Raw genomic sequence first — 12,260 nt, forward strand, 5'->3', positions numbered from 1 at the left:
TTCTGATTTATACCGTTCAGAGTTATATACATATTATTAAACTTAAATTAAGTTTTTATAGCAAAAGCACTTGCTCACTCTATGCAAATTTCCCCCACCCCGAAAAACAGCTCTATAGAAACATTTCACGAGAGCATTCGATTTTGAAATATTATGAAGGCGCGGTTTGTATTTTTCTTGGTTAAATTCATTTCCTCGCATAAACACCTTACACCAACATAATTTTCTTCCTCAGGTTTCTGTAGTATGAAATAGAAAATATAAGAAAAATTGTGTACTTTTTTTTATAGAAATAAGAGTTGAATAACTCGTCTGTCGTTGCTTTAATTATATCGTTATTCGATTAAATACATTTTATGTATCTGCATAAATTGGATGTATTGCTCATTTAGACTTTTTAATAAATGTATTTAACCATAGAAACACGTTATCTATATATTATATTGTAATTTGTTATCTCGTGGCAGTGGCCACTTGTTGTGTATTTAATTCGGTCTATAGGGATATTATCCCCTCGAAATAGGAGACCAGAGAAACGTTCAAAAAGTTTCATGTAGCGCTTTCTATCTTTGTAGATTAGAAAATTGAACTAAGAGTGTATACCTAAAAAAGGGCACTGTTCAAGTTTTGTGTTTTCGGATAACAAATTAAAAATCTGCAATAGAATGTAATAATAAGTTGCCCCATAGTTGTTAACTCTTCGAAATTCTCTCAGGTCAATTGAATTCCGATTAGAAGTTCAAAGTTTTTCATGTGCATATTACATTGTTTAATTTTTAATAATGAGTTGGGATCGGATTTATATGTATTGATATAACCAAAGTATGTATTTATACAACAAAAGTATGTAGGTACATAAATATAAGTGTTAAAAAAATGTAAAATATGTGTTATCTACAAAAATAAATTAATGATAAAACAAATTGTAATAAAAATAAAGATTAATCATCTTAATTGGAATTTATAACAACAAGCATCTTTAAATTTTCAATTTCAAAGAATCACCGGTAGTATTGTAAAATTGGTTTATAATTTCGGCATCATCTAAAGGTTTTATAATACACGTAAATAACGAACAACGAACACAGATTAAATGCACGAAACACGCACTACATGTCTACATGTTAATCTTAATACAATACGATAAGATATTTGATATTTCAACCGATAAAATATAAAAATATAATATTATTTATGTAGATTGTGGTACCATAATAGAACAAAATTGAGTGCCATGATTGTTTGTCCGCGCGGAACTCGTATAGTCACGTCAAAAAATAAGCCCAGTCGACACCACCGACCCGATGATATTCAACTGCACAAATCTTAAACTATTGGTTCACTTATGATAAGCTTTTAATTACCTACTCTAAACTTTCATAAAACGCGTTAAAATAGTAAAATTGTCAAAATATGTGAAAAAAATTGAATAATTTATTGTGAAATATATAAAAACCATGTAGGTATTTTTGACAAAATATGTAAAATCACGCTAATTTTATCAAAAATCTTGTTAAACGAATTTATTACTATGCGAAATTAGATAATCATTTCGTGATGAACATAATATGTTATAATAATTATATTATATTGTGTATTGTGTACTTCAGATATCTACGTGAGACGATATCTTGTAATTAGTACATATTACTCGTATTAAAGTTTAATATACTAATAAGAATCATAATTATTGCGATGATAGTTTAACGTATAATTAAATATTTTTTTTTAAACTTTTTTTTAACGTAAAAAGTTGTATCAGTTAATTTATTATTAACTTTGTATTGTTATTGAAGTATAATATCTAATATTAGGAATGCGTAAATAAAACTGTTTACCACAACTACAAATTAAAATGTACAGCGCAATATGTGTACCGGCATAAGTATTTCAGTATAATATATAACATTATGTTTAATCTCGTTTTAAATGAAAATATTTTCTTTACCTTTTGATAACGAAAATATTTAATTCAGTTTATTGTATAAAAAATAATTAATTTTACCATCAAAGATTTTATAATAATTTAAAAATGGTATATTATATTACATAGAATTAACTGATTTAAGACATGTTTAATTGATACAGTTGTTAAACAAAATCCACTTTTATAATAATTATCTGAGATCACATTTTTTTTTTTTAATTTGGTAGTAGCTGGTATATAATTCATGTGTTGGATGAATAAAATATAAATGCTTACAGATGAATCGTAGTAAATTAATTAATGCTTAATATTTTTACTTTTTTATCGTGGTTCATTATTATGGGTTTTATAGTGTAAACAACGTATTTAAATATTATCGAGACAAAAATTTTAAAACACCTACTACTCAAAGTGATATCATGATAATTATTGTTCGATTTTAATTTTTTATCATATTTAATTGATATGATTGAGTGTACATAGATTTAATATTCAAAGTTCATTATACCTACTTAATAGCTTATATATGTTTTTATTTTTTTTCTATAAAATATATTATAATATTGAAATTTAAAACACAATTTTTGGCACTACATATTTAACTAAAAGTTATTTTAAGACTCAAGGACATGTTATCAATATTGATATGAGCAATAACTAATGTTTATTTATATTCTAATTATTCAGATCTAACCTTAAAATATATTAACTATGTAGTGATGTACCTATTTCAATATGAAATCTATAAATATTTAAGAGGTCAAATTTTACAAATTCCATAACATAAATATTGATGAAGGTTGAAAGTCTATAAGTCTATACATATACCTACATCAGATTTATCATCGTATGATATTTAGTGGCATATACGAGATTTAATTTTGGGAGGGAAGGGGGATTATAAATTCTTAGCCGGAATTCCTGACGGTATACTTAATAATAATGATTTAATACACGCATACTCGTACTTTAATTTTCGGAAGCTAGATTGAACCGCTAAAATCCCCTCTAAATACGCCACTGATGATATTAACATATTATATAAATTAAGGAAGGGAATTTATTGAAATTGAAAGTGTAAGCATTTTAAACATTTAATTTTAAGTTATTATGATTGGCACTCAATCAGTTATTAAAATATTAAATTAACTACCTATACATTGTTATATAAGAACAAAGAAAGTTTTTTCCAAAGTGTACTTCATGTTTTTATTACAAGTTGCGCCACTGGCACTTGCAGTAGTGTCGATATCGAAATAGGGAGGTCGGATTGGTACCCGAAAATCATAATTTTCAGCTTAAATACAAATATAGAAGTCGTAAGAAATTCTTCTGGTATAAAAATGTTGCCCTCCTCTCAAAAAATTGCATTCACGAGTTTCATTTAGGTTTTCCAACGGGTCGAAGCAAACGGCGTGGATCGTCATAATTCCAAGATCCACCATAGTAACGGATATTATTTGTCTTCTTTAACGTTTTGAAATATAATGCTGGAGAAGATTGAAGGATGTTACGTGTGTGTTGGATACAACAACGAACTATAGCATGCTCAATGAAATAAATGATTACAGAGAAATCATTATACTTAGAATAATAATAGTAAGACAATGGGACATGATTTGACACATACTGTGGCATGGAAATATGGATTAAATTTTATAGAATAATAGAAGGGAGAATTGAGGGAAAATTAAACTAAAACATCGTCTGTTAACCAAAAGATTTCCAATGCCGCATTATTAAGCAATACCGAGTTGAAGGGACTATAGCTGTGAGGGGATAAAAGATATGAAGAGTGGAGGGGAGCCGAGTATGAAAAACTAAAAAACCAAACCAATCTCGGATTGAAAAAATAAACAGTTGGTAAATCTACCTAATGCTATTATCAAAGCTATTATATTATGTACATAAATATGGTAATATATTATTATTATAACAGTATATTAAGATTGATTGGGGTTAATGTACTTATATTTTATAATATATTATGGACGCAATAACAGCTAAACAGGTGCTTTTCGAATATAAATAGATACCATAATTATATTATATTGGTACGAACCTGCCGTGTCGGAGAAGAATGAAATGATAAATATTATTTTATGCATTTCGTATACAGCTTTGTTGTTTTACTGTAACAGCGTGTAGTCATCATCACATGCACACGACATATGGATCGTCATAATATTATTTTTCTAGCCAAAAAAAAATTTAAAAACAAATCATTTACTTACCGGCAAGTAGGTATTAGTGAGTACATTCAACTTTCGAGAGATGACCGTCGACGTCGGACGTTTTCATTTCCGCTTACTATATTGTTAAGGCTTTCACCCTCACCAGACCGTGTGAAACTTTCCGTGTTTGTGTATAATGACTCCCCGTTTGCAAGAGACACGTATACATAAGCCCCCTTCACCACACCTGTATCACTTATGGGCAGTTACCTAAGTATAACGGGGTACTATGCGTTGTATTTTCAAAATGGTTTGCTTTGATGTGCAAAAATGCTTTTACGTGAATTACACGCAAGCTATATTGGTAAAAACGTGTTATTTATCATATAAGTATAGGTAAGTATTCGTATAGATATCGGAAACTCATAGTTTGTATACATATTTTACGTGCCGAAACTACACCAAACAATTTCCTGCTTAGAAAACACATACTATATATAGAGTTTAAAAACAAAAAAACATCCCAAACTTCATAGCATAATAAGTAGTTATGTATTGATAGTTTATTCAAGTTTGAAACATGTGAGCTTATACGTATTGGTGTTTGGAAAAAAATCGTAAATTATTGACTATGATACAATGAACTACTGAACATATTATTAAAATACTCAACAAGGAAATATAGGAAATACTTAGTCAACATCTCATATTATTTTATATACTAAAAGTTCTCATATAGCATACATATTGAATCATGTTATTAATTAGTTTAAAACAATAATTTAGAATAACCGAGCGATATTTATATTTTTACCTTCATGGTTTTTAGAGCTGTAATTTTTCGTGATGCTTTAAATTTAAATAATTGTAAGCTTAAAACTTAACTGCAAACCCACTTGTTTAATTTAATTATAAACTAGTGGATAAAATTAAAAAATTGTAAAAAATATTTTTCAAAAAAAAAAGATAAATTAACATGATTAAATTTTGAATCGACTCATGAATAAAATTAAAAGGTTTATTGAATACTAACATGTATATTATACAGATATCTTTTTTAATAACTGGCGTTTACTGAAAATATATAATTTATATGTGTGATTTATTATGTATACTTTACAGTTATAATTAATTATTTCAAATGACTATTGGCGTGATTAACAAAGAATAGCAATTTCCAATATAAGTGCTGGGATAAAGGGACTACGAAGGTCATTTGTTTCGAAAAAAATGCGAATAAGACGTAAAGTTTATTCAGTAGTCGTGAAAAATATTGTCGTTTGTTTATTATCAACATTATCTTCATCTGCAGCTCTGACACAACAGTATAGCATTTATCAAAACATCTTGAACAATTTTTTTTTATGTCACACCGTGTAACCATAGAAACCAACAAATGTGTACATATCTCATTTATTTCAGATTATAATTTAGAACAAAAATTAGTTTATAATAAAGTAGTTATCGACACATTATACACATCTATGTGACTATGTATAATATTATAATAGGTATATAACATCGCACATATATCACACCGATCGTCCATCGTTTCAATCAATTGCAATAATAATATTAATGATAATGAAAGTAATAAGCATTGACGGAAGTCGTGCAAGGAGAGTGAATTTAGATTTCCTCAAAGCTAGCAAAGCCTCTAAAGATTGAACATTTTTTATTTAAAACATTGTGTTTAATATTGTTTTTTGCTCTTAGAAATATTGCCCATACAAACGTAGGTTACTAAACGTGTTAAGAATTCATTAACAGATAATATAAATTACATGGGAGACTGAACAGCAGTACATGATATAATATAATATAGACGAGTATATCCATCAAAAAAGCACAGAAGTATTTTTTTTTAAATGTTGTTTGTTATGAAATCGTAACTTTGTTTATTTGTCTCGAAAAATAGATGAATTAAGTGTTTTAATATGTTATGGTCTCTCTCATAGCAATAGACGTGCACATGATTTCCGCCTACGGTAATAAGTCTCTCTATATAATATAATAATATTTGAATCCAATTTCTACTGTCTATAAATACGTATATTATATTTTCGTATTTGTATTATAATATTAAAAAACGTCGACAACGATGACGACGGAGGCGATGGCGACTGCAACGACGACGTGAGTACTCCTTCTGTGGATGACGTTGGGGTAGTGACGGTGGTGGTGAAATTCCGCCACCGTAGCCTACTCTTGTCGCCCGCTGAACAACCGACCTGCGTGGGCGGACGACGTGGGGTGGGCCGGGTTCTTGTCGTCGCCGTCGTCCCTCTTCATGGTCTCGAACCCGCCGAAACCGGTGAACGAGTCACCCTCGAAACCGGTTTCGTCCATTTCGGGCCTGCGCTTCATCGTGTCGAACCGGTCGAAACCGCCAGTGAACGAATCGCCGTGGAAACCGTTGGCGTCCATCTCGGGCCGGCGCTTGGCCGTGGCTATTTTCTGGGTGTGCTCAGGTTGGCGCAGTCTGATGCCTCCACCGCTGGCGCCTGTTTTCGGGTATAGGCGCCGCAACATGTTTGCAACCGATGGTGATGTTCTAGACACCGACCTGTGGAAAAAACCGTCATCGCATGACGTATTATTATAATATTATCATTATCATATTATAATATCGTATACTATAATGCAGTTGTTGTTGTTGTAATGATTATAAAACGTTAGTGAAAATCGTCCATTAAGAAGCAGACTTGATTTGCTTTTGCATCATTTCAGAGGTATCGAATTTTAGTACATTCGTGGAGTGAAAAATAATTTACTGATAACCAAGGTCGGTCACAAAATATCGTCAAATTTAAAAATGAAAATAATTTGAACAACTTATTTAATCAATAAGAATATCTTTTTCTTAAATACAAATCAAAACAAATAAGGTTATGCTATAAAATAATTTTTTCGATCAAAATTGATTTGGGAGACCGATATTTACCTTTGAAATGATTCTGATTTTTATAAGATAAAAATATATGATTTTTCATTAGAAGAGCCTAGATTATAAAAATATTTATATTTATGTTGGATAAACATTTGTCGATTTCAACAAGAAATCTGTAAATAAATCCACACCCTTGCATCCACTAAATACTAAATGGTACACATGTATATTTTTAATTGCTGGTGAAAAAAAAATAGCATGAAATTGTATTTCATGACATGACGATACTGTACGTATGGAAATCTGAATTTATTATAAATGTCATATTTAGTAATATTTAATAACATTATTGTTACGTCCATTCGGGTAACGAGCGAGCGTGGACATAAATTCGTCGTTGTGATTTGCAACAAATACTAATTGCTACGTCGTCGATTCATTATTACTTTTTTACTCAAAAATGTTATTTTAACCGTGACAATCTTCGGTATAAATAGTATAACTATCGATCTTATACACAATTTGATCACTAATCAGCATTAACCGCTTATTAATTGGTTTTTAGTATTCATTTGATATGTCATAACACTCATAACACATCATATTATAATAAATAAAAATATTATATAGGATTTTAAACCGTAAATAAAAGTTAATCAAATTGAAAACATAAACAGACATGATATGAATAGAATGACAATATTAGGTAAATATCAATATTATTATAATATAATAAACTATCAACTACAGCAGTCTTATCATTGCAGATATTTAAGATTGACGTTTAAAAAAAATATATTTTTTAAAAAGCAAATATAGGTATCGCTGAGAAGGTCCGAAGACGAATTCGTATTTCGTTTTCACTTTTCGAAGATTAATCACCTATCATGCCTGAAAAGGGACTGGTGTAGGGACCTACTCTCTCCTTAAATCCTTTTCCACGGAATGCTGCCACTTGGTATTTCCCCCTCCTGTTAATCAAATATCATCAAATTTGCCTATTGTATAACATGTAAATACATATTGTAAATATATAAACTTTATTTCAATATAAAAATAAACCTATTATAATGAAAGTGTAATATTTATCTGTAATATTATTTTTGTTGTTAATCTTGCTTTCATATGTAATATTTATAATCATAATTGTCGAAGCTAATTGTTTACAAAGTTTCTTTTAATAAAAAAAAAAAAAAAAAAAAAAAAAAATAATGAAAGTGTAATGCTTAGGAAAAATTATTTGCTGTTATAATAAATTTCAAATAGAATAAATAGATATAGTAAGTGAAAACGTAGTTATGATATATCTAGATATAAACACTACTAGGTATACACATATTAGTACATAAATACATAATAATACTCTTTTGATTTCATAATACTACATAATAGGTCAATGTATCTGGATTTTAACATGAAACGGAAAATTGTTATGGTTTTTTTTTCATTTTCGATAATTATTATGGTTATCTGTAAGACACGAACACAATTTAAGTTATCTTTCTCGAAAATGGGGCTAAACATATGCGCATGTATTGCATGAGCGTGCAATGTACGTAGGTCATGTAAGAAACAATATAGCAACCTACATACCAATCATCTAGTATACTTATCAAATAGTTGATTGTTTTTATCTGGGACATGATTTCATTTGTTTTAGTCATCTTTTATGCACATTCATATACAATTTTTTTTTTAATCACAACTCTAATGATATAAAATAAAAATTACAAAAATGAAGCATCGTAACATTGTGTTCCTGTTTTATAATTCGGGTTGATTATTATATAGTTGTAAAGATAATTAATGTTCAAATATGTTTTATATGCTAAATATGTTTCGTCTTAATGACATATTTGTATAAATCAAATAATCAAGTACTTATACAAAACTATCACACTGTACTGTATATGTAACAAAAGGAAAAACTTTGTAATATTAAATCATTAAACATTTTTGCTAGTAAAAACTATTTTTGTTTAATAGTAATTAATATTAATGAACTCTAATATATATTTTAATAAAAATCATTTATAATTTAGAAATGCACACGAAAAAATAAAAATACAATGCTTAATAAAATATAATAATTTATTAAAGTTATTTCATTTTTCATTTTAATGACAATAAAAAATATTTACACCGAAAAGTTGATCAAATTAATCAAAAATATTAATTCAGGTTTGAATTCGGATGATTAAAATTAATTTTAAATTTTGAACCTCAATGGTTGAAAAAAGTTTTATTAAAAAATATTTACTCCATTACAAATAAATAATGTGAAAAGTGTTTTTTAATACAAATCAATTAGATGATTAGGTTGATGTTATACAATTTATGCAATTATTATTTACTTTTTAAATAATTATTTTGTGGGTATAACCATTTTGATCTATGTGTCGATGAACTAACTAATCATTTGCATAATATAATTCGATGGCCAATGAGTAAACTGACTGATGAAAATAATGAATTATAAATAATTCAAATGGGTGAATAAAAATAACAAATGAAAATATCTAAATGCATGATAACATTAATAATTTAGTTTAGTATCTACTTAACTAAAGCGAAATAGTTAATAAAAAAGAATCATTTAAACAAAATGCTTAATAAATACAGATTAAAAGACAAAATGTTTAAGAATAAACCACTTATAAATTTACCGGCAATTTGTATAATTTTTGTATGCATTTGTTATAGGATTATAAATGTTTTCCTTCATAATATGTTGTTCATATAAAAATTAATTTTCACTTTATTATAATATACGTATATATTCCACACGGCCAACACGTTGACACAGTAAACTTGTAAGCTGCAGTAATTAAACATTTGTGAACTAATTCAATGTGTGATTCACGTTTATAATAAGTGATTTTTTATTTTTTATTTTTTTTATGTATAATTATTTAACCATTTAATATAATAATGTATTTTATAGCTTGATTATCGTATTATATAAGATGTTCTTATTTTATGAACGTTTTTCAAGAAATCAGTCATTTGTAAAACAATTTCGAGTTGAAAATAAATCAAGAATCTAAATACGATTGTAATTTAAGTTTTTTTTTACCGGTTAGGTTAGAGTTATTAAAGTCAAATTAAATATTATTTCCCTACTGTAACCAAATTCATTATGATAAATATGTAATCATACTTATATTTTCACGTAAAAAAATATTAACGAATTCGTCAATTTAATATAATATATATAAGGGAATAATAATAATAATAATAATAATAATAGTATTTTACGCACTCGTATTTTTATATAAACCACAGAATAATAATCAGAATGTATAATTTACGTTTAAATACTTAATTATAATACTGTTCAATCTAATCTCTTCTATTGTGATTTCTGAATTATATATTATTTAATTATTTAGATTTGATTTATAATTATTACGATTTTTGCTCGAGTTTATTCGAAATATCATACAATGTTATATAACTCATAAGTTATACTTATGTATATAATTGGATTATAAAATGCATATTATTTTTATGATTTAGACGAGTAATATTGCTAATACTACTCACCGGATATTTTATCTTGGTGCAAGGTCCAGTTATAAGTGAACACAAGTCTTAATTGTATTTATTTGTTTATTATGATTAATGGCCAACGATGTAGGTATTACTGTATAATGTACACATAGTATTAAATACATAATATATGAATCTTTGCATGTGTATTTCAAGATGTGCCTAACTAGACGACCACAATTGTCACGGTTGTCTTATGATGAAGTAACATTACGAATACGCACAAAAATTAATCGAAGTCATGGCTTACAAAATATTGTTTATAAATCTTATTGTGCTAATATATATAATATATATATATATATACGCATTATTAGTCAATAATTTGCTTTTTATAACACAACTATATTTTCGAATAGTTTTTTAACCAAATTTAACCAAAAGTTAAATCAGCCGACGTGACGACGTGAAATATAATTATCACGACTAGCGTCGGTTATTACTTAGCGGTATTTTCGTACGATTTGCTCGTATGCTTACTTTGTGAAACGTTCACGCTATTTCATATCATAAACTATATTCAAATTGTTTTTCATACTTTATTAGTATTATTTAATACTTAATCAATCATAAATACGCAACTATAAATTAATAATAGAAACGAGTTTTAAAAATATACTCAGAATTCGTCTAATTTTAAACATTATTTCGTAATAAACAGAACAATGCTGTACGTTTATTTACCAGATAATGTTTTGATTATAATTAGTAAGGTATATGATTTATCTTTCTTATAGATTGATTACACTTAGACGTAACACATGTATTAACTATAATATATAATATTAATATGTACATACTGACTACTCCGTATAATAATATATAAGTACCTACCTGTGTATGATATGTATGATATGCATACCACACGGTGATAAACTATAAAATATTATCTTTTTTGTTTACTCTAATCTGGTAATGGAATATAATAATAATAATAATAATAATAATAATGATAATAATAGTACGAGTTAGCTGTTTCTAACGAAAATTTGAGAAAGTCGACAATATTTTACACAGCTTTATAATAACAGCAAACAATAAAAAAAAAAATGCATACGTCTAAGTATAGTAAGCAAAAGGTACCTAAGAGTATTTTCTAAATGTATGTAATATGTAAATATAAGCTTTGTAGAGTTTTTAATTTTTTTATTCATGGGTCGAAAATATAGAATGTACAACTTATATTGTAGTGTATACCCAAGTCAAATTTAATTTTTTAATTTCTGAAACAAAAGAATGTGTTTAAATTAAGTATTAGTAAAAATTTAAGATATATATGATACCACAGGCTTAATATATTTTATCAAAAATCATATTTTAGATTCTAAGCGGAGCAATTAATGTATTGATTTTACCATGATGTGTGTGTGTGTTTTTTTTTTGTGTCTGTCATCACGTTTTGGGGCAGTAAAAGTGCTTCGATTTTTGACTTCAGTACCTCGTTCGATCAGAAAGTGAATGTAGTTGGTACATTGGAGTCAAAAGTTAAGAAAAATTCTTAATACTTTTCTAAATAATCGAGCAAAACAAACTAAAATTTAAAGGAAAAACGGGAATTTTTACGCACACACATTTTTCGACAAAATCGATTTTGGTTTTTGATGTAACTTTAAAACAAATGACCATAGATACATGAAATTTTGACCGAATTTTTATATAAGTATATTCTATCCACCATGCAATTTTTCAAAAATTTTCGACTTAAGTTGAACTTTTC

General features: G+C 27.4%; 1 protein-coding gene across 1 annotated transcript in view; it reads right to left on the reverse strand.

Moving 5' to 3' along the window:
• Positions 1–5,498: 5,498 nt before the first annotated feature.
• Positions 5,499–12,260, reverse strand: part of LOC107163444 (uncharacterized) — a 39,995-nt gene continuing 33,233 nt past the window's right edge. The window contains exon 4 of the mRNA XM_015510886.2: positions 5,499–6,667. Coding sequence (XP_015366372.2) covers positions 6,304–6,667 — 364 coding nt within the window. The 3' untranslated portion in view covers positions 5,499–6,303. The remainder of the gene's footprint in view (positions 6,668–12,260) is intronic.

This window comes from Diuraphis noxia, unplaced genomic scaffold (genome assembly GCF_037042655.1).
Source record: "Diuraphis noxia isolate RWA-SAM2 unplaced genomic scaffold, SU_Dnox_SAM2 contig0004, whole genome shotgun sequence".
In the NCBI taxonomy this organism is placed as follows: Eukaryota; Metazoa; Arthropoda; class Insecta; order Hemiptera; family Aphididae; genus Diuraphis; species Diuraphis noxia.